Consider the following 26888-nt stretch of genomic DNA (forward strand, 5'->3'; position numbering starts at 1 on the left):
ATAAATGAGAATTATCTTAGCCTCAATCTAATAATGTATATATATATATATATATATATATATATATATATATACATATATATATATATATATATATGTATATATATATATGCATGTATGCATGTATTTTTCTTAAACTTTGCTTGTATGAACACAGAATTTTTCATCAAAATTTCAACATTTCTATAATATTTCCTGAATTCTGATTTAGCTAGCATTATGAAGAAACACATTAAAAAAATAGAAACCTTGGAAGGCTGATACTATAAGGTCATCCCTGTAACCTTAGAAATCTTTAGGGCAAACTAGGAAGACTGTGAATTCAAACCTGAATTAAACTTCTTTGTGACACAATTTCTCAACTGTAGCAATACTACCAATAGTTAATATAAATTTTTTAAAAACAGTGTTTTGTTACCTCTTCTCCTCTCTTAACTTATGGATAAGATGTTTTTATTTTGAATATCACACATTTTAATTGCAAGGCTGGGAAGCAGTTATTTAAAAGAAATCTCCAAAGAGCTGGTGGTTCTATTCATTTATTAAAAACATCCAACTTTGCTGTCTTTTAATGTTAAGGTTTTCTGTATTATGTGACAATATATGCTAGTATACCCTCTAATCCTAAGAAGAGGAGCCTGAGGGACAAGGATTGTCCCTCTGAGGTCAATCTGGACTATATTATATAAGTTCTTAATCCAAGTGAATAATATCAGACAACAATGACATCATGGCACCCATCTCCTTGTTCTGTGATCAGCATCATTTAAAAATTGAAAAACACACATGTACAGTAAGAGCCCTTCAGTGCCACTTTGCAATTAAGCATTTTTAGGTTGTATAAAAGAAATTCATTGCTTTGTGTGGCCATTTAAACTACATTTTTCTTCATGCCAAGAATTTATCATAATGGCTAATTCTTTAAAATTAAATTATGATTCAGAGTATTAGCTCATCTTATTTCAGTTATTTCCTGCTTGGATGCTGTACTTAAAAACTATGAAAGACCTTTTGTTTCCCATTCTCAAGGAAAAGGGCTTTTCCTTATAAATGTGCCCCAGCTTTCTCCTGAGTTCATCTAACTCAGCACTATGCCTTCTATTCACAAGAAAGCTGAGGTCTCGTCTCTGAATTCTAAAGCCACCATTCCATATTTTACCCAGTTCTTGTATAACAACTCCTTTCTAACTTCCTTTGGTCATACAAATTCTTCTCAGAAAACAATTGCACTCAATAAATCCTCTGCGTGGATGAAGAGCCTGATTATGGAGTCTTTCTCCTTTATAGAGATGGGAGTTCCCATCTCTATCCCTGAGCTAAGCTGTGTTTTAGCAAACAGTTTTAAACATTATCAGTTCAGCCCCCATTTTATGTGAGGCTGAAAAACCACATCCCACAATTCTCTGTTTCTTCTCACCTTCTTCTGATTTTCAGTTGATATTTAAAATATTCCAAGATGATCAGTTTAGTAGAGATAAGGTAGACCAAACAAGGCTCTGCAATACACAGAAATAGAGAAATTTCTACCTCACAGAAAACTAATATAAAAATATTGTAGGCTGTTGAGTCTATATTTAGATTATGTTTTATAACTTTGCCTCAAAAGTTAAATTCTTAATCATGGTTTTTGTTTGCTTATAGTGGATAAATTGATTTGGATATGTGTGTGTAGAGTCAATGACCTTCTACTGACTGAAGCAATTGATGCAGAGGCCATGACAGAAGCAGCTCCTGTCTCATCAGTATGAAGGGGATGTAAGGTCCAAGTACCCACAGGTGGCCCAGATGTGGAGTAAAAATTTGAAATCAGTGCTAGGGAAGGGGTGGCCACGTCATAAAGTCCCTCAAAGATAAAATAGCTGTGGATAAGAAAGAAAGAAAGAAAGAAAGAAAGAAAGAAAGAAAGAAAGAAAGAAAGAAAGAAAGAAAGAAAGAAAGAAAGGAAGAAAGAAAGAAAGAAATTTAGAAGCCATACACTTTACTTTGAAACTGTATTTTGTTGGAGAGAAAGTCAAAAGGACCTTATTCTGATGTCAAAAAAGCATAAAACACACAATCCTATTAATGGAAGATATTATTCCATGAGTCTCATATATCCCATTATATACTTTAAACACTGCAATTCTAATTTTTGGAAAACACAATATTTCAGATTTAAGTTGATTTTGACAATGATTTTTATTTTTTCTAAGTTCTTAATGACAAAGAAACAAAACAAAACGTCATAAACATATTAAATGTTGAGTGTTGTTGCTTACTTACAGAATAATGTAGATAAGATGTAGCTGCCTCCTTTACAGTGGGACCATGTGGAACCCCAGGAGAGAATAAGCCCAATGTGTCCCTCGTATTCCTATCATGTATTCAAAATCAGCATTAACCAAAATAAAAAGTTTTAATTTGTTTACTGTTTCTTCATATATACTAAAATATTGAGCAAAATATAAATTAGTAAATCAAAATAATTATGGAGGCTATATAAAACATGTTTCCAGGATATATAATTAACCCATATGCATGGCTTCTTGAAGACTCTCTAGAGAAATAGAAAAGGTGCTGGTATATTTGTCAAAAGAAGCTCCTATCAGATTGATTTTTTTAAAAAAATACCCTCAGAATTTTAAAAGACAGATGTCACACACAGCTAGCTGCACAGGGAAGGTTTCCTCTTCATTCGTGGTTCATTCACCAGGGAAAAATGTTGACACACCTTTGAATAGTCAGTCTCTGTTTTAGAAATTAGAAAAATAATAATAAACTAGGTGTGTCTGTGTGTTGCACCAGGCACATGGGTTGTAGATACAAATACACACATTTACCATGTACATACATAAATGAAAATCTTTCTGATATGTTTTATGGCAAAAGATAGTGTTGTTGATTTCTAAACTTGGAGTTGGTTATCTAAGAAGAGCAACTCATTGTGGCTTATATTGGAAAGACCCCTTCCAAGCTACCACAAACTTGCAGGCAGAGCCAGCATCACTGCACATGAAAAGCCAGTCCCAGGCTTTTGTACTGCTTGGGGTCCTCAAGGTTGAGAGCAATTAAAGGGAACTCACAAAACAGCCCTCATAAGATAAACTAACACTGGACACAGTCTAGAAGAAAAGACTCACTGGGAAGTGTAAGTTCGTGCTCCCAGGAAGGCTTAAGGACAGTACAGTCAGGCCTCAACCCGCTTTGCCCCCAATCCCCCAGTGGCTGCCAGTTATGTAATTGACTCTGTGTATTGCCAAGAACTAGACAGCAGGTCAGTCATGTGTGCAGCTCTAGGAGCTGCAGCAGCACAAAGTCCTCCTCCTCCTCCTCCTCCTCTTCCTCCTCCTCCTCCTCCTCCTCCTTCTTCTTTCTTTTTTCTTTCTTTCTTTTTTCTTTCTCTTTACATATACGGAGCCTTACATGATTGCCCAGACTGACCTAAAGCTTAAAGCAAATCTCTTGCTTCTTCTGCATGCTGGCACTAAAGATAAGGGTGCGCTAGCATAGCTGGATGCCACTAATATTAGAACAAAACCCAACTCAAATACAAAGGTTATTTTGAGGAAGAGTCTCAATGTAGCCCAGGCTGGCCTCAACAGTCTGAATGCTAGGATTAGAGACATGTGCAGCAACACCACATAAACAAACAAACAAACAAACAAACAAACAAGAAACTCCAAGTTTTTGGACATTTCAGAACATTGACTTTTTTCTTAATTGGTAATTGCTTTTTAAACCTCTTTTATTTCATTAAGTTGACTTTGTGTATGCATGTTTGTGTGGATGCAGGTGTGTGTGTTGGTGATGGAACCAAGGGCCATGCAAACAGAAACAAACTCTTTACAACAGGCTGAACCAACAGCCCCTGTTTGTGTTTATCTTCCCCTCCCTCTTGCTACCCTTTGATAGACAAGCCCAACTTCCATCAGGCTGTCCCCCTCCTTCCTTACAGAAGCTTTAGAAAATATAACCTTTTGTGATTGCTTTTAGGGACTTTGTATACGAAAGCCCCATCTATAATATTACCTGACTTAAGAGTTTGCCTCTTTTTGTGCACTTTGATGTGGCTGTACCAGTTTGTTGAACCATTCCTAAGTGAAGAATATTACAGTTTTTTCAAGTTTTTGGAAGGTAGAACACATGCCTTTATTTCTCTAGAATAAGTTTCCAGTGACATAATTACTGGTTTGTATTGAAATGATGCATAAGGTTTATTTGTAAAAGATGACAAATGGGGATGGTTGCAACAAAACTTTTGTCTGATGGATATGACAATATAATCATCAACAGCAGATATAGCTTCTTGCACAGGACCTGTACCCCCAAATAAAACATGATAGGATAGTGGGTGACTATGTGGGAAGAAGAAGAGGATGTGTAGGGGTAGAGTGGGAAGGGGCTAAGAGGGGAGAACGGGTGAATATATTAGCAATTGTATTCATATATGACAGCGGCAAAATTCAATACAAATAATGTTTAAAAATGGCCAAAGCATTCCCGAGACTTTCCATTACAGTGGAAATGCAGCAAAGATGCAGGCTTCCCACCTTGAGTAGTGACAATGGAGTCTGTTCTCCTCCACCTCCTGCAGCAAATGTGAGTTGATGTCTTCCTGTGCTCGCCAGATTCACACCTCCAAGCCTGTGTACAGGGATCGGGTCTCTTGCTTATTTTCCAATTTCATTTACTTTCTTCATATTCAGTTTTTAAAGTTTTCACATATTCGGTAGTGTCTGTCAGAGAGAGAAATGCTGCCTCCCAGTTGGTAATCTGTAGCACACATCACACTTTGAAGTTTGCACGCATTATCAAAATCCAGTAGTAACTACTACCATCCTTTCTCTGTTTAGAGTTGCTGGCATATGGTGGTTGGAAAAAGTTCGCCAGAGGCAGTATGACTTATGATTGTTTTAAAGTTCTCACATATAGCTTTTGTGACATTATCAGAACAACGGTTTTCCATACTGTTAAAAATTTCATGTACAAAGAATCATAAAATTCATACCTTATATAACTCCCCAGGAATTATTACTTAATGATGTATTTCAGATAGCAGAAATAGTACAAAATTGTAACTTTTAAAGTATAGAAGACAACAATTGACCTTTCCTTATCCACTTCAGTTATAAAAAGTCCCATTGTCAAGTCCTTCCAGCATTCCTTATTTTTTCCTTCTGGTCATCTCTGTGATAGTACGTTTTTCTAGCATTCTCTATGCCATACATACTCCAGATAGTAACTAGTACACCCCACAGGCCCACCAGAACACTAGTTATCTGTGTATCTGCACAGAGAGCATGGGTTAAGATGGAATGCTGTGGTACATATCACCACTCTCTTAAATAACTTGAGGGTGGCACCTGCAGGGATTTATGGGGGGAGCTCATGGAAGCCTGGATGGAGGAGGACCAGGTTAGACTGCAATGCAATACAAGATTATTGATTGATTCTACATTCATTCACCACTGGGTAGCCTAAGACATCTTTTATTTGATTTTTTTTTTTTTGGTACAGTACAGAATCTTCCATGACATACCTGTAACACCCCCATGTTCACTGGACATTGAATGCAGGATGTTCTGGAAGAGACATGTGACCCTTTTCACGGAGGTGCTCTTCTACTGAGCTCAGCTTAGACTGAGAGCCAAGGATTGAGGACTGTGGGCAAGCACAATACCTACTGTGCCCTCTGATTTCTTTGCCCTCTGGCTCATCTGGGCAGAAAGGCTTGGCAGGTACCATGGCTCTGCCAGCTGTCACTGGATTTCTGTTTATGGCTAAAAGTTATTATTTATTTCTTATTTATGTGTAGCATGTATGTCTCTGTTGTCATACACCCGTGTGTGCAATGCATTCAGAAGCCAAAGAGGATGTCGCCTGCCTAAGAGCTGGAGGTACAAGAGGTTGTGTATGTCTCTCTGGGTACTGGGAGCTTCACACAGGTCCTGTGGAAGAGCAGTAAACCCCCTTGAATACCGAGTCTTCCTTCTATAACCACTGAGCTCTCCCTCCAGTCCCAGTCTTCTCATCCCCTTCACAAAAGCAGGATTACTGAGTGGATGGTCATTCAGCATTTCAACCATGAAGAAATGAAACTATAAAGTTTATATTGCATTCAGTCTTATGCTTCTTGTCAGGTTCCTGGGGGTGACATGTTTTCATCATAAACTGCCTTTATAGCTGTTATCTCTGATTGTTCCCATGTTGATTATTTTTCATGAGGTCAGGGATTCAAAAACACAAAGAAAAAGAAAAGTTCAAGAAAAAGAAGCAGAAATCATCAAAATGTGTAGTTATGTCAGGGCAATAACATTAGAGAATTCATTTCCTGTTTCACACCATTGATATTTATAGCTTTGGTCAAAATGTATTATTTTAATATTCTAGGAACTAACATCCACACCTATCATACCATAATGCAGTCCATATTGAGTAAAGGCAGAAAAATATAGAAGGAAATGCATAGAGGTATATATGGTGGGCACCCAGCATTCTTTACCTTGAATTTCTTTGCTTTTGTTATTTTCCATAATCACTTTTATATTTTCATTTCAATATTTTTCTTTCTGTTCTTAGTAAATTATAAAAAACTGTCATATATATATAATGTGTGTGTGTGTTCTTGACAAGTAGTAGATTTTTTTATTGGATCAGAGATAATTGCTATGCTTTTTGATTGTCAGGGCTTTTGTGTGTGTGTATTTTTAATTTATTTTTTTAATTAGGTATTTTCTTCATTTACATTTTAAATGCTATCCCAAAAGTCCCCCAGACCCTCCCCCCAACTCCCACTTCTTGGCCCTGGTGTTCCCCTGTACTGAGGCATATAACGTTTGCAAGACCAAAGGGCCTCTCTTCCCAATGATGGCCGAATAGGCCATCTTCTGATACATATGCAGCTAGAGATACGAGCTCCGGGGTACTGGTTAGTTCATATTGTTGTTCCACCTTTAGGGTTGCAGATCCCTTCAGCTCCTTGAGTATTTTCTCTAGCTCCTCCATTGGGGGGCCTGTGATCCATTCAATAGCTGACTGTGAGCATCCACTTCTGTGTTTGCTAGGCCCCCGGCATATCCTCATAAGAGACAGCTATATCAGGGTCCTTTCAGCAAAATCTTGCTGGTGTATGCAATTTTGTCAGCGTTTGGAGGCTGATTATGTAACGGATCCCTGGGTATGGCAGTCTCTAGATGGTCCATCCTTTTGTCTCAGCTCCAAACTTTGTCTCTGTAACTCCTTCCATGGGTGTTTTGTTCCCAATTTGTCAGGGCTTTTTAAAAAGTAATATTTATGGAGTTCCATAACCATATTTAGTGAAATGATCAGGTGACCACTGTATTTAAATATGCATGCTAATATATAAAGATTCCCTAAGGTGGAACCATTCTTGTCATAAACCTAAATGAGTATGGTATAATTTTAAACTATTTTTTATATTCAATTTGCTAATATTTTATTTAGGGTCTTTTCTGCATACATAAAAATGTTGGCACATGGTTTTTTGTTTGTTTGTTTGTTTGTTTTGTATATTACTTACCTAATCTGTATGCCAGTTGTTTACAGAGTTGTTCTCAGAAAGCTATTAATAGAATTATTTGTTCCTGAGATTGGTGTGATGCGACACAACGATAACCTCAGTGATCACATGCTGGAAACAGGAGCTCAGCCTACATGACATGAGACCTGACTCCCAACCCTCTCACTCCCACTACTGAAAAATAACCAGACAAGAATTAATTATGTGTTATCTTAAAGTTTCATACCTTGGTCCTTTTAAAATGTCTGAAAACGATGGGTGGTAAGAAACGTGAATGGTACAGTCTTTCTTCTTCTTCCTCACTTGGGTGAATGTCTTCACAATTTTTACTATATCTTAACAGTCACCTCATCTAGAGCAATGATTCTCAACCTGTGGGTTGTGACTGCTTTGGGAGTCAATAGACATTTTCACAGGGATCACCACCTAAGACCATCTGAAAGTACATAGATTTATATTATAATTTATAACAGTAACAGCATTGCAATTATGGAGTAGCAACCAAAATAATTTTATAGGGGTGTGTGTCACAGCAACATGAGAAACTCTACTAACGGGTTGTAGTGTTAGGGGGTTGAGAACCACTGTTCAATGGCTAGGAGGATCGAAGTGAAAGTGAAGTGTGCACTCTCTGGCTTCCCACACTGGAAGAGTCTTTCCATCTGCTTCCTCTCTCATCTTCCTAGAGAGAAGACATCCTGGGCTCACAAGGTCTTCTTATAGAAAAACACAGATGTGCAAACTATTGTGTGTGCACTATGTGTGTCTGTAGGTCAGCTAAAGCTATGCCTTACTAATACTTAAAGCATGGTTTAAGGTTTTAGGTGACCTCGGTGAAAGGGTTGCTTGACCTGAAGGTCAAGAACTGTTGACTGAGTGCCAGGAAGCAGATTGTAACAAACCTGCAAAGGCCCCACGTGATCTACAGGCATTTACCTTCCTCCTGACTTCCTGTATTTCCTGACTTCCTCTGCGTCCTCAGAGACGCACTAAGATTTTTCTGCCCAAGACTGTCACCGTTTGTGTTCAAACAATGGGTGGTTGAATGGTTACTCGATTCCTGATGGGCTTTGTTGCAAAAGACTTTGAAATTAAAATGCAAAATATTTGTAACATAGACTATTTTTTTAAAGCAGTATACAGCCCCACATCCATTGTGTGCAATTTGACAAGTACCACTTAATAAGTGTTGTAATAGACCAGCTAGAGATGACATTCCCTAGCCAATTTGGCACTTTACTGTCATTGCGGTAGCATGCCAGTTTACATCACTTATATTTTATTAAACATTATACTTTAGTTTTGAATTCTAGTAAATACAAAAAATGTCTTGCCATAATGTCTGTGATGTTCTGTTGCTTGTGTTCTAAAATCTGTGTCCATGAGATATTTCTGTAGCACTATACAGGTGTTATTTCTTTCATTTTATGTGTAATTCACGTAAATCCAGTCAGTTGGGACTATGACATCCTACCATGCCTGGATTGCATTTCATAAGACTTATTTATGGAGGTTTGACTTCCTTGCAGTTCTTTGCATAAGTATACACACATGTGCATATGAGTCTACTCATGTGTTCACATGTACATGTTATGAATATCTCTGAAAAATATGTTGTACATATATTATTAAAGAAGAATAAGCTGCATTGTAAACTATTTTAATTTTGAATTTTGCTTGTTTCTTTGGTCAGGAATCAAACCCAGAACCATTTTAAGCAGGGAGATTTTAGGTTCTGTAAATGGTGCGGTTTTCACAGCCAGGCTTGGGTGAAAGCTTTAGTTGTAATGACAGACTTCAGGGGACATATTTTGCTTCCACTTAGAGCCAAGACTAAGATATAAACATGTTTGTTTGACAATCTCCTTTGAGGGCCTTTCTTAAGATGATGAAATTAGTGATGTTTGATTTGGAAAATCTCAGCTATTAATTAGATTTCTTCATAAGAAAGGAACTGGCTAGCTGACTCTCCTAAGTGTGTACTCTGATTGATTTCTTAATAACATTATAAGTATGCTTGGTGTTTTGCAACCAACCAACATTTCATAAGATGACTGCTGGTCTTGCCAAATTGCTGTAGACACTGTCCCAAAACTCAGGTTGTTTGTACAGTGAATTACACTTAAGTTACTCTTACTAACAATATTAAGTGGGACATGTAGGATGCATGTTAATACATGAAGAACTGATCTGAAGTTGACAATTACAATAAGCAATTCCGTGTTTTCCTTTTATGGGTTTTAGTCTTCTGGTAGTTATTTGAATCTATAGTCATGCAGTACATTTTATTTTTAAAAATTCAAGTTCTGGAATAAAAAGACAAACATAAGAAGAAAGGTACATAGGGTTTTTTGTTTTGTTTTTTTGTTTTGTTTTGTTTTGTTTTGTTTTGTTTTTGGTATTAAGGCATTTATTATAGAAAGGCAGAGAAAGAGAGACGCATAGAGAAGCAGAGGGCAGCCATGGCGATGTGGAGAGAGGGGGAAGGGAGGGGGATACAGGGGGCCGAGAGGTAAATGTAAGAGGCAATAGAAGGAGCAAGAGCAGTACATAAGTTTTTAAAAATAATTTTTTGTGAAAAGATTTTGGCTTTTCAAAACATAATGTCTATGCCCAAGAACAAGTAAATTGATAAGTTTGATATTATAAGAATTTTGAATTTTAACTACATAAAAAATAAAATCAAATTGTAAAATTCCAGCCATAAATATGACAAGAAGTGGCTATTTGTTTGAACATGTAGAAACTGAAGAAGCCAAGTTGATACTCTCCATGCAGCTTCCGCCCTGCTGCCTGGCGAGCTAGGCTATATGGTACTGCTCTGCAGGTTTCTGCAGAGAAAAAGTCATCAATAGTCGCACCCAGCTGAGAACCCTCTCAACTACAATAACAACGAGGGTGGCAAGATATACCCATGGATGCAAGAGAGCTATGAATGGCATAGGGGAATCAACTACTTTCTTATTGGATTTAAACTTGCTTCTGAGAATGAAACGCACATCTACTGTTGAAAATCTATTCATGGACACATGGTTGGGAAGTTCTCTGTCTCCGGGGGTGAACCTAGTACTATTATTTTGCCCCATTTAGGACACATTTTTAAATTGTCCTCAAAGCTCTTATCTAACTATAGATTCATGCATCTCTCACTCCTCAACAGAGAAATTTCTTTGTGCACTGCACAGTGTTTAATGCAGAAACTCACAATTTCTCAAATTGCATAATAATCATGTAAGTAGTGTTCTGCCACAAACCAGATTTCATTACTACTCCCAAGATTAAAGGGCCATCAAGGAGGAGGGGACAGAAGTTAGGAGGAGAGGCTGAAAGATTGTAAGAGATGGAGGTGAGGGAGGACCATGGTAAAACAGTATCTTCTGGGTATGACAGGACGATTGCACTCACACTCTCAGCACCTGTGCTTGCCTGCATGAAACCTGCACAAATCAAGCCAGTCAACACTCTTGCATAGAACACGAAGCAGTTCATGAGCCTTCATCCCTAATTGAGGAACTGTGGATGTTGTTAGCTCTGGAGAAGGGAGAGTCAGTTTTCTTTATGGCTCCTGATAGTTTGGCCATACTCCAGTGGATGGTCCCACATTCAGAAGTCTTTGAACAATTATTGAGGCTTGATCTTTTGCTGTGCATTGTAATGGTAAATACTGGCCTCTAAAGCCTCGTTGTCCCCAGTGATGAAAGAATTCGCATGTACAATACAACATTGTTCCTTAATTTAAAATTATTGGTTAAATAAAGATCCCATCAGCCTATAGCTGGAAAAAAGAGAGATAGGTAGACTTTTTGGTTCCAATTGGGGCCAGAGAATGGAGAGAAGATGGAGAGAGGACAAGATGACATGAGAAGGAATCTTGAAATAATGGTCATGTGGGCTGGTCAATTGGCTTTAAAAACTGCTCAGATGGAACATGGGAAGTTATAACTTGGGGTTATTGATGGAGAAATAAATTTTAATTTCTTAGAGGGTAGATATTTGTCCAGCTCTAATGTGTTAAAGGCTTATTATAAATATAAAAGTTGTGTGTATTTTATCTAGAATCTGAATGATAAAAGATGGAGTAGAAACCACCAATTGAGATGAAATACTTAATATAACAGACACCACAAGTTGAAGTCACTAGTTTAATAAAACAAATAAACAAAAACACAAAATTAGGGCTTAGGGAACATGTGGACAAATTATAGGAGTTAAGGGGATGAGTTGGGGATAAATGTGATCAAAATAAGTTGTATGACTTCTCAAAGATTTAATTTTTTAAATACACACTAGAGAGATAGTAAAATGCACAAAGTTGTGTCAAGTTGACAGTTAATGCTGACTAGAAAAATGTGTAAACACTACATAAACTTTCAATTGATACAAAAATAATTATGAATGTGACTTTTACTTTTGCATTATCTAGGAGAAAAAAGCTTTTCTAAGTGTTAAGTAAAGTTAACAGAGTGTGAAAGATCAGAGTGGAGGCAGAGTACTGTGCTTGCTGGACCTCTCACCATCCTTCTATTCTCATGCATATTTTACTTTGATGTTTAAGTAACAATACAGGTACTATAATGATGAAAGACAAGTAAGTTATGTTGATCTAAAAGTAAATTAAATGCCATCAGAAGCCAGCAGATAATTTTAAGTGTTTGAAAATACATGAAATGTTGAACGTTCTTCTGCATGACCTGTGAGAACTTGGCATCCTTGAGTTGAAATGTTGCATTCTTTGGTGTCTTATGAGTCTTATTTCCCTCCAGACAGAACCAAAGGAAGATCAAGAGCAGGGAGCCACTTTGACTCAGCCCGGAGACGGAGCCGAGCCGTCCTTTATCACATCTCAGGACACCTTCAAAGAAGAGAAAAGAACAAATTGAAAATAAATAATGTAGGTGGTGTGTGTGTATATTGTGGACACCAGTAACCCCTAGGGAACAATGCTTGATCCATTAAAGAATGGTTCCAATTACTCCTTTATTGAATTTCTTAGCTTTCTTTTGCCCACTTTGGCTTGCATCTGCCTGTAAATATCAGACTTGGAAACTTCAGCAGTACGAGGCATTTCTGTAAAAAGTGTGCAATCGTAGTGCTCGCACAGCACAAATATTACAGTGTTGATGCGGTGAGTTCACTGTGGTGCTGATGAGCACCACGGCAGACAGACTTTATGTTTTCAGAAACAGGGCAGTGTCATAGGTCCTGTTCACAGTTATTGTCAGTTAATTACAACTTTTTAAATTTAATTTCAGTGTCAATGTTACACTTGTTCTCATTCCCTTTAGTACCATTACTGAGGAGAATCATGAGCCAATAAAAGTAATCATTACATTTAAAATGTCGTGTTCTATACAAAACAGTTGGAACTTTCAGGCAGTGGAACATTACATTGGAAAGTACAAGCTACCCTGATTAGGTTATATAAAAAGTTTCACTTTTAGTGAATTATAGTAAGGGCTACTTTCTATGACTGCTTAGTAAGGATGACGATGGATGGAAGACTGAACTGTAAGTCTAATTTGCCAGTGGAAACAGAAACAGTCACACCCAGCAAGCAGAACTCCCGTGGAACTTTAGAACTGGTCCAGATGTCTTGGGAAGTGAGGACACGGAGTTCTTCCCAGCCCACTTTTACAGACTCAGCATTATGGTGACCTTTTCTTAGACCCAATGTCTTGATGAAACAAGCCTTCCTTCAGGTGTGCAAAGATCAATTTCTGTGCTTATAGTGAACAAAGAAAGGTGTATGAATCCAGGGTGTGGGGAGCTACGTGAGCATGGTGAGAATGGGGTTTGACTATGTTGTGGCTTCTGGAAGTGACAGTTGGTGTTCTAGTCCACTCATGCTCCTGAGATTATTCATCGAGCCTTGGTTGTTCTGACATTTATTCCTGTGGAGGGTTAAATACTCTCCTGTGGTGAGTGGTTGTTTGGGTCTTTGTCCTAACTTACTATGACAGTTTTATGTCATAGTAAGTTAGGACATGCGTGCGTGCGTGCGTGCGTGCGTGCGTGCGTGTGTGTTATCCATATGCAAAGATTTGGTTATGCTGAAAGTCCACAGCATCTTCTTGCTTCAGGTGAGAAGCATTTAGGTGAGAGTGAGCATGTCTCAGTGAGCTTAAACTGCAGTTGTTGAGCCTTGCTGTTTTCCCCTTTAGAGTAACAAACTATAAAGTGTTACTTAAAAATCTCTTTTACAAAATGCATAACTCCCACTCCTGAGCAACTCACTTCATGGCTGTTGTTCATTTTAGAAGTATAAACCTCAGAGGCGAGTGTAGTGCTAAGAATGCTAAGTCGGCTCAGAGATATGATGCCACAGGGACCCTAACTTTGGAAGCCAGGTGTGGTCCGCACTGGCCTCAGTCACTGTGCCCATCTGGATAGAGAGCAGCTAATGATCAGACAGCAGGAAGAGAGGGGGAAGGACAGAAAAGGCCCTGCACTTACAGCCAAAATGCTCTTAGGGGAATTTGAGCTGCAAAAACTGATGCATACAAAAAGAACCACTAACACTTTATCACACTAGCTATTTAAAATTTCCTTCCTTACATAGTATTATTCAATCATCACAGCGCACCAGTAACAAGGGTGTTTCTATTGGCTCCGTCATTAACAATGAGGACAACCCCAACTTATTAAAACCCTAAAGTGGAAGAATCAGCTATGATGCTCAGACCTTAACTTCCTGAGAGATGATCCTATCCTGCAATCACAGGCAACATATCACTTTAGGTTTGTGTCCAAGTGTGAAGGTGCCATGAAATACTTTTACATTAGGCTCTAAGTTCTCCTGGAAGTTGCTAGAAAAAGACTTTAATTTTTTTTAAATTTTGATTACTTACTCTATGAAATGAGAAGTCTGTCCAGCAGAAATCAATGTTGAAGGGACTCTAGCCAGGCTGATCATGGCAAACATGGCTCTGGCAGACCTCACCCTTCTCTCCCATTCCCTCTGCCTTGCTAAAAGCTGTTAGATTACATTCTTAAAGCTACTGCCCCAAGGTCAGCTGTCTTTTATGGCCAATTAACTCTTCTGGAGGCTGACTACCAAAGTCTAGCTATCTAAGCATTGAAGTTTAGCGATCAAAAACCCCCTTTGGCTCACCGAATTTACATCCCCAATTACAATTAGACACCTCATGCTAACATGGGATTTTCCCTTTATAAACTGCTTTTTGCCTATGGGCCATGCCTTTCTTCTCTCTATCTAATCAGTCCTTTGTCCCCCATAGTGAATGTCCCTTTTCCCTCTCCCTTTCCCCTTTTCTCCTCTCTTGTTTCCTTCCCCTTCTGCCTCTTCCTCTATCCCCCGCCTTTGTCTCTCATTTCTGCTTTATGTCTAGGACAAATACATCTTTGTGCTGAGAACTTGGTCTCATGCTGTCTTGACCCAATACCAGGGTTCCTTACACAGTTCATAGGAGAGAGCCCTTCAGGAGTCTGAGCAAGGATTGTTAACCATACCTAAATATTATCACCAGCAAGAGGCCTTCCTCATTAGTACCACTGTCATAGACAAGCTCTGTGTCAGGTATGCCCAGTAAAATCTTCAGACCACCCTGTGCATTCAGAGATGAGTTTCAAACAAATATTGCAAAACATTTTAGGAAAAAAAAATCTTAATTATGTTCTGCAGTTAACAAGTGCATTTGGATAATTCATCAGATACAAATTAATAGAATAAAACATTATGTGTCCTAAAGCATGACCCTCAAAATTAATAAGTAACAGCTTTTCGGGATCTATTACTATTTTTTAAACATTGTCTTATTCTATGGACAAGCTCCATATATTTAAATGTTATAAATAATGTGACATTTCTCCAGTTTCTGTCTATTGCACAGTTTTATGCACGCACGTATTTTTGCGTTTGCAAGAATTTGCTTGATTCAAGAGAATTTTGTTAAAGACTCTGGTATCGTAAAGTCTTTTTATGTAATTACAAACTGTGTAATGACGTGTGCAGGATTGAATTATTGACCCTTCAAAGTTAAACATGCCATGTATTGCATTCTATGTATAATTTTTTAAATACCATGCCATAACAACAATTAATTTAACAATAACTTTAAGGTAGACACTATGAAAACGATACCACACAGTTTACATTTAAAGTTGTTTACATGTTGCTCAGTTTTTGTCTGGCATCATAGAGTTTAACGGAATCAGTGTGACACAAAGCAAACACCTTCTCATGAGTGCCCAATAGGGTACATTCTGAGACTCTAAGAAAATAATAATGGCAGATAATAATAATAATAATAATAATAATAATAACATAAAGTGCTTCTGATAAATCTCAATAGTTTCCTATTGTAAATGTTTAGGGATAAAAGTTATAATTCAATCTATCATGGACAGGGCTAGAAAGGTGGAATGTGAATTAAGAGCATTGTCTAGTCTTGAAAAGGACCTGGGTGATTCTCAGCACCCACACAGCTGCCTCTAACTCCCTTTCCAGGGAATTTGGTACCTCCTTGTGGCCTCTGCAAGCACCAGGTATGCATGTAGTGCACAGGCGTCCTTGCAGATAAAGACATTCATACACATAAAACAAAATAAATAAACCTTTAGAAGAAGAATTTATGTGCCATGATAACTTCAATATACCTTATCAACCTTGAAAGAAGGTTGAAGGTGAAGAGATGAGTATGTGTGGACCTGAACTATCTCTGTTCATGAATGAGTTTTAGCTCCCTTCTCCAGCACATACGCCATAGACATAGGAAGTAATTCATTACCTCAGTTTTATGGCAAAGTCCTACTTTGGAACTTGCCCCTCAACTACCAAGTATGTAGTTTAAAGAAACATTGCAGTGGTACTAACCAACCACCCAGAGGTGAAGCAGTGACCCACTGTGGAGCATGGGTATGACATGCTTGTGGACTAAGTAGACTCACATTGGGTCCCTCTACCTTCCCAGGAATCCACAGCTGCCCCGGGCCTTCCTGAACACACTATATGTCTCTGTCTTCCTCTCAGTGACTGACACAAGAAGACAACACTGTGACCTATGAGCTCTGTGTATATAGAACTTTCTCCTGTTCAAGTTAGATTTTAAACCTCACTTCTCATTACCTTTCCTGAGTTTGTCATTAGTTGAAACAAAGCAAAGTCTATAAGTACTTGGTCACAGGCTTATAGAATTTCCACACTCGTTATTGTTGAGCCTCCTTTTGTCTCGTAGCAGCAAGGGAATTGTTCTACTATTTGGATTGCTTTCAAAGCAAAGTGCTTCATCAGCCATCAAAAACTAGCTAGTCCCTGTTTAATCGGATGTGTGGTGAGTGTTGTCCTTCTCCTCCATGAGTTGAATAATAACCCCTAAGTAACTGCTGCTCTCCATCTTAATGGCTGCTCTGTTTCAGAATATATGCATATTAATCAAAATAATGAGATTTGGGTTCCAAATCAATACCCACAGTGCACAAATGCATGGACCACCCAGTGCATTTTGACAGGCAAGGAAGTGGTTGTTTTCATGATAATGTTGGTCATCTCTATACTTTCTGAGGGGAGGGAGGCTATCTTTGCTACCATCAGCAGAATCCCAGGTCATAGCTCTTTGGGTAACAACTCTTATCTGAAAGCTACCCATGTATAGTCTAGACTGTGCTATACTAATGAGCATTCAAGCATGCCCTTGTTATTATACTATGACTAGATTACACTTGCAACTGGATGCTTTTTGATAACATTTGATTTAATAGTATTTTTATTTTCTAATGACCAAACTCTAAATCATTCGCACACACACACACAAACACAAAATTTGCCCAATATTGTCCATAAAACAAATATCACTGTTTAGTTTTAGTGCACTAACAAGCAGGAGACATTCTAAGAAGTGTGCTATTAGGGAAGAATTTTGTTGTAGGAACCCTATAGAGACGGTGCTAATAAATAGCCCAGGTCTAGGCTGGAGACAGCTCAGAGGTTAATATGACTCAGAGCACATACTCCTCCTACAGAGGAGCTGAGCTCTGTCTTCATTACCCATGTCATGGATCTCATCTCATAAATGCCTGTAACTCCATTTTCAAGAGATCCAACTAAAAAAGATACTCTTTTGACCTTCTTGATGATCTGTGTTTATTTGTACAAACCAATGTTTGCTAGTCACTCACTCAATGTACCATGCAGCAATGATTTCACCAGAGGATTTATGAGCCTGTAGCGTATATAATACTAAAGGTTAACAGTAAGATTTTTAAATATGTGTGAACATTCTCTGAAATAATAGCAAGATGTGCAAATTACAAACACATAAACCAGTAACAGTTATTTATTACTATTATCAATATTATATACTATACATAATTATCTGTGGTATACTTGTACTTGACTAAAATTCAGTAAGTTCCTGTATGGAAGTATCACAGAGAGGTTATGATATTACAGTAGCCTGTATCTTCCCTAGGTGACAAGATTTTCACTTCACTTGGAATCTTGTAGGACTAGCATCTCAAAGAACCCTGTGGTTGACCACAGCACAGTTGGGTAGCACAGGACAGTAGACTCATGTTACATTTTACAGGTCACTTGTAAGGTATTTGATGTTGAATGTGTGAGTAGCCCAAGCTACTCAAGTGTGCATTTAGAGCTGTTCAGTCTCCATTTCTAACCGCATACTTCTTTCTCCATTCTCTTCTTTGTGTCTTTATCCACAGAACGTGTTTGTAGATAAACCAGCGTTTCCAGAGTATAAGGTTTCTGATGCAAAAAAGTCCAAGTTCATCCTGCTGCATTTCAGCACTTTCAAAGCTGGCTGGGACTGGCTCATTTTGCTGGCAACGTTTTATGTTGCTGTGACAGTCCCTTACAATGTGTGTTTCATTGGCAATGAGGACCTGTCCACCACTCGGAGCACAACGGTCAGTGACATTGCAGTGGAGATACTGTTCATTATAGGTAAGATCCCATAGTTTCTCATCTCAGAGATTTGCATGTGGGAAGTGAACATGCTCCTGATTTTCTGTGGAAGATTTGAACAGAGGTCTATTTGCAAGAATGGGTTTCAGTCTCTGATGCAAATGTCGGAGCCTCACATGCTTGCATTTCTGAAATTTGCTTCTTCCCATTTTCCTACTGTTCCTGCACTGAATCATCTAAACCAATGTCCCATTTTTTTCCTCATTCATTGTGTTGAAAAAAATGTATTAACGGAAGACTTGATGTCTGTTGTATTTGAACTCTGACATCCTTAGAGATATTACCTACGCAAAGCCAAAGATGAGTTTATCAAAAGCCCATCAGTAGAATGGAATTCCGAGAGTGGTCTTGGATGTCCTTTAAGGGTGTTTAGAATGGGCTTTGCAAGTGACCTGCCTACAGAAGCAAAGAAAGCATAGGGCTTTGTTACCTATAATAAAGAGAGCCAGTATCTGATTTTAGCTAAGGAGACTCCAAGGGATGTTTGCTCCTAATATTTATCTCTAGAACCCTGCGGATTTCAGTCAGCAGACACCAGCTTGATTGTGTAGACCCCTTTTCTTCTATTTTTTCTGTCTGTGTAAATCTTCATTTCTTTAAGAATGAAGTATGTTCCTTGTTTATCTAGACCAAATTCTGGTTTTCTATAAGTTCAGAATAACTCCGCACTGTTTAATTAGTCACCATTGGCTACAAGTACTGAGTCTTTACCTGGCTGTGGTGATAAAGAGCAACACAAAAGGATATTACAGAAATACCTCAAGCAAGTGACTGAATCAAGGAAGAATTGACCTTTTTAGAAAACAAGTAGAAGAAGTGAAGTAGACCAAAACCCTTTTTCAATTCTGGTAGCTTGTTTGCTCAATGAAATTCTTAACACTTTGGGGTCAGAGCGGTTCTGTAACTGTGTGTTAGAGTCGGTCCATGACTGATGTAAGAGTGAGGTCTGTGACTGAATGTATGTCTGCTCTGGATGTGTGTGTCTGCTCTCCCCATGAATCCTACCGGTCTGTTATCTCTAAACCTATGAGCCCTGCCTGTTAGGACCCCAGCTTTCATCCCCAAAGTGGTCGCTATAGTGCGTTAGACCACTAGATGGCAACAGTATCTAGTTGGGTAACTCGGTAAAGCTACAAAATCAACTTCATTTTTTTTTTAATTAAACACATTCATTGTGAGCAAATTAAAAGCATAATGTGATCTGTTTGATCATGATGGAACAACAGATTTCATCATTACAGTTTGCATTTAAAATGAAGTTGTAGACAAACCGAGTGTGACCATTTGCCAGTCCATTTGGTTTCATCTCCTGTTGGTTCCTCTTATGAAGCCATGACAAACCATGATGATGACATCATCCTAAAATGATTCTCAATATCCAGGTTAACATTCTGAAGGACTCGGGTCTTCACTTCATGTCTGAACCTGATTTCCTTCCAGGTAATAACTTTGCAAGGTCTCATCAAGAACCAGGTTGAATACACACGCCATCAGCTTCCTTACTTTGATATTTGCAGTTCCTTTACTGAGGCAAAGCTGGTTCTTGAATGTTCTTCACCATGTTTTCCTGGTTATTGAGATTTGAAAGCTCGTGGGTAAGGAATCCATTTTGGCCCCATGCTCTCCCAGGCAGAGTATGACCTGTTTATCCATGGGGATTCATATGCTGAGGAATTATTTGTTTGGGATATGCATTCCTGGGGGAGACTGATGGAGTCTGGTTTCTTCTTCTGATGCTGCCCTCTGATCTGATGAATTCACTCTTACTGTTTTGTTGTTGTTGTTGTTGTTGTTTGGTTGTTTGTTTGTTTGTTTTTTGTTTTTTTGTTTTGTTTTGTTTTGTTTTGTTTTGTTTTTTTGCTTAGAAAGTAAGTTGAGCCAGTACCCACCCCCACTAACTTAGCTCCTGCTATTTTTTTTTAACCTAGTTGGGTTTATCCAATGATTGCTCTATAGCTGGAGACATGAGTCTGGCAGCAGTATGAGACCCTGCCTGGAATCACTCATTGACTAACTTATTTTCACAGACAATAGGAATTTGCTTTCAATTTTTTTACTGTTGCCACCCTGTTCTTTTACATAGGTTTAAGGACAGGTACACTTCTGATGCATTTGAAGAACGGTTCATAGTACAGTTTCTCCTGTAATGTTTACCCAATTTTTATTGTGTGCATATTTTACAAACTTGATGGAAAAGAATGGTCAGCTGTAAATGAGTTACAACACATGAAGTAAGAGCAGGTAGTAGCAGCAGCCACCTTTAATCACCCACTCAGCTGTAAATCTAACACTCCAAAAGCAAATGCAAGAATACTCTGAGTTCAAGGCCAGGCAGGGTTACACATTGAAACATTATGTCCAAAGCCAAACAAAGATAATACAAAATAGTACTATGAATGGAAATATGTTCTACCTAGAGTTCTGCATCTTCACAATCCTCCTGACAATTTGTATCTCTTAACTTTTATTAGTTTGTGGCACATGATGGATAATGCTTATTTAAAAGTTACCATTTCTTTTTAATTTTGGTTTCTGTGGAACTGGAGATTCACCCTGGAGGCTTCTAAACTTCACAGCTGTAATGTGCCTTCTGGCCATCTGGGTCCATTACAATGGGTTTGGGAAGGGCAGGTTTCATTGTGTCTGAAAGATGATTGTCTTTTAAAATGTTTTTGGTATTTGCACTAGCTCCAGTGTTAGACAATATATGTACTTTTCAAATGGGGAATAATAAATGTTGCATGCAGAGAAGTTTCTTAGAGAAAATTAAAAATGGGAGATGATAGGATTCTTTAGGGGATTCATAGCCTTGGTCAGTACTGTACATCCTTACAGAAATCTGTTTACATTTGACTCACAATCATCTGGCTGGATTTGCTTTACGTTGGAACTCATCATCTTTAGACCACTTAGTATGCTCTTTTGGCATGCCTGAGAAATGTCTTTGCCAGGTGGCTTCTCCAGCAGTAGTATCTGACTACGGAGTTAGTCAAGGCAACTTAAAACTTACAGTTGCCCTCTTGTTCTTATTGTGTAAGCCACATTAGTTCAAGGTACACAAACTTACTGTAAGTTCTTGTTTCATGAAAGGAAGATCTCGAAATGGGACCTTCTTTCTAACCTTTCCCCACTCATTGTTATTCAGAAAAGAGTAAAGTCAAGAGGATTGTTTCATAAGACAGTCTCATACTGACTAAAGCTCTCAACCTGCTGTAGCCCTGGAGACCTGACCCTGCTGTTACATATTTCTACGGCTTACTATGAAGTAATATTGCATTCGATTAACAAATTGCTGCTAAGTCACTTATTCTAATTTCGGTAGCATTTGAATAAGTAGCGCTTTTAAGAATGATAGTTTTCATGCAATGGTTATCTTATTTTTAAACCTTTTTAAATCCAGCCGTACTTTGATCATTATGGATTGTTTCATATAAACAGGTTCAATAGGAATCTCTTCAATACCTATCTTAAAAACTCCAATGACCCTGTATTAGAGTTTTCTAGTCTCACAGAACTTACGGAATGTCTCTCTATATGTTAAGGGAAATTACTGAAATGACTTACAGTCTGCAGTCCAACTATTCCAACGATGGGCAGCTGTGAATGAGATAGCAGACCAAGATGAACACCAGACATGGGGTGAGGAAGTGACAAAATACACTGGAGTCCTACAGTTCACTAGGGCAGTTAGTATGGTGGGAGAAAGGCAGTCACACGTAGTGAAACCCTCTTGTCCAGGACTAAGCATGAGTTTCTTTGCCCAGTGGCACCTATGCCCATTGTCACAATCTAGGCATCCCTCTATGCTTGATAAGCACATTGTTCCCCCCGTCATATGTTAAATTTGTTTCTCGTATGATTGAAGAGGTATCGCTTCTGGCATGCTGGTTTTAGCAAATGGCATAAAAGACAAAGCAAGTACAGGAAAAGTCTTTTGTTTTTCTCTTTCATTCCTATTAGTAAATCCTAAAGTTCCTCATCAGAAGCTGCCCTTCACCCTCACAGAAGTCTCAGTAGGGATGTATCACGCAATTACAAGGAACAGCTAGAAACGCATGCTTTTGATTCAGCCATCAGGACAATGATATTAATGTCAATTTAATCATAATTTATATATTCACAAATGGCTTTATGACAAAAATTTCAACAGGTTTATAATAACAGTGGTATTTCCTTGAACTTAGATCCCTGCCTTAATTGCATCTGATTATTTTTATTCTTATTTTTGTTAATAGAATTTTTATTAACCAATGTTTCTATTCACTTATAAAAGCCCATGCTTTTGCTCTCTTAGAGTCTGCTTTTTATAGCACCTAATTTTTATTATAACCTTCTGGGTGTAATTAACACAAACCTATCTGTTGCTACAGCAGAAACAAGCAGTTTATGCACAGCTGGTTCATTAATTTCAAGCCAGACTAGAAACTGAAGGCTTTCATTTGGAAAATGGACACAGTCATGTGTATTTCTGGTGCTGTTATATTGGGGAGGCTTACTCACTGTTTAGTTGTCAATAACACTGCTCTAACAAATACATCCATTAACATAAATCAGATTAACAGGAAAGGCACATGCAAGCTTTGTTCCAGATTTTATGTTTATACAGGAGTCCTCAAAAAGAAAAGGAAGAGCCAAAAGAAACTGCTAGGCCCAAAGCTTATTTAGTTACCTATTTTACTTGTGTGTGCATGTGCTCATGTGTGTGTGCAGGAGCTCTCAGTAGAGCATGTGAGTGCGCAGTCCAGAGATCAACAAAACTGTTTTCTTCAGTTGCTATTCACTTCATTTTCTGAAACATGCCGTCTCCCTAAGTTCATATTTTATTGTCTTCCTAGATTGTCTGGACAAAAAGCTCTAAGGGGGACCTGCCTTGCCCTTTGGCACTAGGATTAACAAACACACACCACCATGCCCAGGTTCATATGTGTGTGCTGAGGGTGATAGCCCAGGTCTTTGTTCCTGCATAGTGATTGAGGTATCCTCCCAGCCCCATAGACTTTTTAAATAAAGAATAATAGATAGCAATAAAGCAATAACAACAGAGAGGCCTTGGGTCAAGGATGGTAATCTTGGTGATATGTCTAGGAGAGATACGGTGGATATAGTAGAAGATAAGAAATATTTTAATATGTGCAGCTCTATTTCAGCATCCACTCTGTTTTCAGTGGTAAAAATGTTCTTAAGACTGCGAGGGTGAAGGGCAGCTTCTGATGAGGAACTTTAGGATTTACTAAGAGGAATGAAAGAGAAAAACAAAGGACTTTTCCTGTACTTGCTTTGTCTTTTGTGCCATTTGCTAAAACCAGCATGCCAGAAGTGATACCTCTTGGAGTGACAAGTCTGAAGTCATCAATGCTATTAATCCCATATCTTCTGTTCATTTTAATAACAGTACTTTCAAAAGAGAAAAAAAAAGAAAACTAGAGCTTGTTTGTACATGTGGAATAAAGCAGATAACGCTGAGCCTGAGGAACAATGGGCATTTCTTGCCGCACAGTTTTCAGGCACAAGATACTTGGGCTCTCCTTTACTAATACAGAATCTACTCAGTAACTTTTGTGAAAAAATAGAGAGCATCGTCTCTGAAATGCAACTATCTCATGTCTAAGTGCAGACAAACTTCATTTGGGTGTGGTGTTCCATGAGGTTGGCTTGCATTGAATAACCCCAACAACACCAAAAGATTAGAGGCATTCAATCCAGAGTCTCCCCCCACCCAATCCCATTTTCCATCAGCAGCACTAGAAACAAGAACAGAATGGCCTGGATTTCATCTAGGCTCTTTTTAATCCCTTTTATCCAGATAAGGTCTGAAAGTGCAAGCTGGGCTTCCTGTAATGCAGTCTAGAAGACATTGTGATCTAAAAACTAACCACAAACTTTAGAATAGCTGTGCTGGTCTATTCAACAACTTTGATATTTACTGAATATAAATTTTCTCCTAGTTGAGATGGACTAGCAGGCAGTTCATCAGTGACAGGACAATGATAGAAGAGAGCTAGATGAGAAGATAAAGAAAAATTGGGGCCAGGAATTCTAACACAAGCTATGTCCTATGCCAAACAAGTTTACTAAGAAGTGCAGTTTACATATTATTTGTGCGTGGGGTGGGGATGGGAGGCAGTCAGTGGAAAGCTATCATACCAGTGGGATGAAGTCAACTGGAAGCTAATCAAGCAATGTTACACAAGGGGAAATACAGGATATTTCAAAGGCATCAGAGACTGAGCACACAGTGGACTTTGGATTGATAACCATAGCCCATCTGGGTGGGAAGAGTTAGATTCTCAGAATCTAAAACCCCTCTCCCCAATGTCATAGCCCCAGCCATTACTGGCTCTGCCAAATACATTTTTAGTTTAGGGAGCTATGGTCCTTCTCCATTTATCAGGGCCTCATGGAAAGACTTGGTTCAGTCTAGCCCTTAACACCTAGTAGCACATATAAATGCATGTTTCTTCACAACCCACTGTCAATACATAGTGCTTTTTATTGTCTTTGTAACTATACCTTCCCCACCTCATGTAGAACTGTTTATGCTATGCTATCTATCTCCTCCCAGACCTATCTCTATTGGAAATTGAATTCTAAAGAAGGACTGCATTTCTACCATGAACTCCATGTGTCCTTGTTTTTTGAATCTCAAAGGGACCTGAAAGAATATAAGTATTCTAGAGTTATTGTATTGCACACAGTGATTTTACTGACATATACAAAGATACATTGCTTTTCCCTTTAGTTAAAAAACTAACATTAAGAAAGATGACTGATAATAAAGTAAAAATTCATGGTAATAAAAATAAAATAAATAAAATAAATAAAAAATAAAAAAAAATCATGGTAATAAAGGAATCCAGTTTTACCTTGGGCAAACATTCTGAATCAACCAGAGTATTTTGAGTTTAATGGAGCAGTGGGTTAACACCATCTTACAGTCTTCAGGAATATGTGTGCCTGGGGATCTTTTACCATTGAGAGTATCAGAGAACAGGGGAGTTAGAAACATTGATTGCCTAATATTCCTTATTTTTATCATTTGGGGACCTCCTGCAGTCCCTTCATTCCTTCTTCACTCCCTAAATTTTTCTATTGTAAGGGTCCATGCCTTGCCAAAGAATGATAGCCCTGACTCAAATAGTATGCAAAAACAAAAAGCATGCTTGGGTATCCCATTTCCAAGATGGAGACAACCCATTGATCTTCCAGGACTGATTTAAAACACATTAGGGGAATTCTGAAGAGTGGTAGGTAACCTCTATCTTAGTCTATTGGCTCTATCTCTAGGGACATTCCAGAACCATTACTGGAATGTGGGGGACTGGAAACTCTTGTTGGTGAAGTCTGGAAACTGTTGCTGGCCCATTGCCAGTAGATTCTAATATGTGAATGAATCATGCTGAGCATGCCTTAATTCCTGGCCAGAAATGAAGCAACGATCACTTGGCTACTAAAGAGCTTCTGAGTCCAGGAAAAGGGCTTGAAGAAAAACTATCTCACCATGCCAGACTCCCATTGAAGTGTAACACAGTGCCCTATTTCAAAATGGGAGAGGATCTGTGTCAGAATTCCTGTAGGAAAAAGGACATCAGAAAGAAAAATCTATGCCCATGATTGTTTTTTTAAGAGCTGCCAAATAAGTTACCTTAAAAATGCCTATTTAAGCACTTCTACAGAGTATTTATTTTGCAAACACACTGTTCAAGTATTACCTTCTTAGCCTTTCCAGAACTTGCTGTGGGAAAATGGAGTGTTATGATGTGTAAACTAGCAATGTTTGCAACCTGCGTGGGCTCCTTAACTGAATCAAACTGCATGGTGGTGGGTTTTTTGTTTGTTTTTTGTTTTGTTTTGTTTTGTTTTGTTTTGTTTTGTTTTAACTGATCTAAACATAGCAATTGAGATTTTTCTTGGGCAAAATGTAATTAGTTCATGTTTGCCCTTAAAATTATTTTATTTGCCTTAGTTCCTATTAGTTAACCTATTAGTTAACTTTTGGTATCATTCTCAGATTTTTTTTTTTTTGCTGTGTACAAAATTATATTCAGTAACAGTTTTCTCAATCAAAATTTTTCTTCAGTGTTGAAAATCTAATTTGGAGGCATTGCTGATGTTAAGCAAATCCTCATCTGCTGAGATACATCCTTAGGTATTGGTTTTGTTTTGCCTTGTTTTGAGACAAAGCCTCACTTTTTAGACCAGGTTTGTCTTCAACCCACTGGTTTCTTCCTCCAGAATGATGGAATTTTAAGCTTGTACCGGCACACCCAGGAAGAGTATAATGCTTTGATTGATTTAAGTTGGTCACACATTATTCTATTTCTATAAACTTTAACCTAGAAATAGTGAAGCAAAATAAGCAAACGGTCCATAGTCCTATCCTTTCCAAAAGAGCTGTAGTTCCCTGCTCTGCCTTTTTGTTGGTGTTTTTCT

The 26888-nt window shown here is 38.2% G+C and overlaps 1 protein-coding gene across 1 annotated transcript in view; it reads left to right on the forward strand.

Moving 5' to 3' along the window:
- Kcnh8 (potassium voltage-gated channel, subfamily H (eag-related), member 8) overlaps nt 1–26888 on the forward strand; it is a 376486-nt gene that overhangs the window by 182428 nt on the left and 167170 nt on the right. The window contains exons 4-5 of the mRNA NM_001031811.2: nt 12283–12410; nt 18197–18437. Coding sequence (NP_001026981.2) covers nt 12283–12410; nt 18197–18437 — 369 coding nt within the window. The remainder of the gene's footprint in view (nt 1–12282; nt 12411–18196; nt 18438–26888) is intronic.

The sequence above is a fragment of the Mus musculus genome, chromosome 17 (genome assembly GCF_000001635.26).
Source record: "Mus musculus strain C57BL/6J chromosome 17, GRCm38.p6 C57BL/6J".
In the NCBI taxonomy this organism is placed as follows: Eukaryota; Metazoa; Chordata; class Mammalia; order Rodentia; family Muridae; genus Mus; species Mus musculus.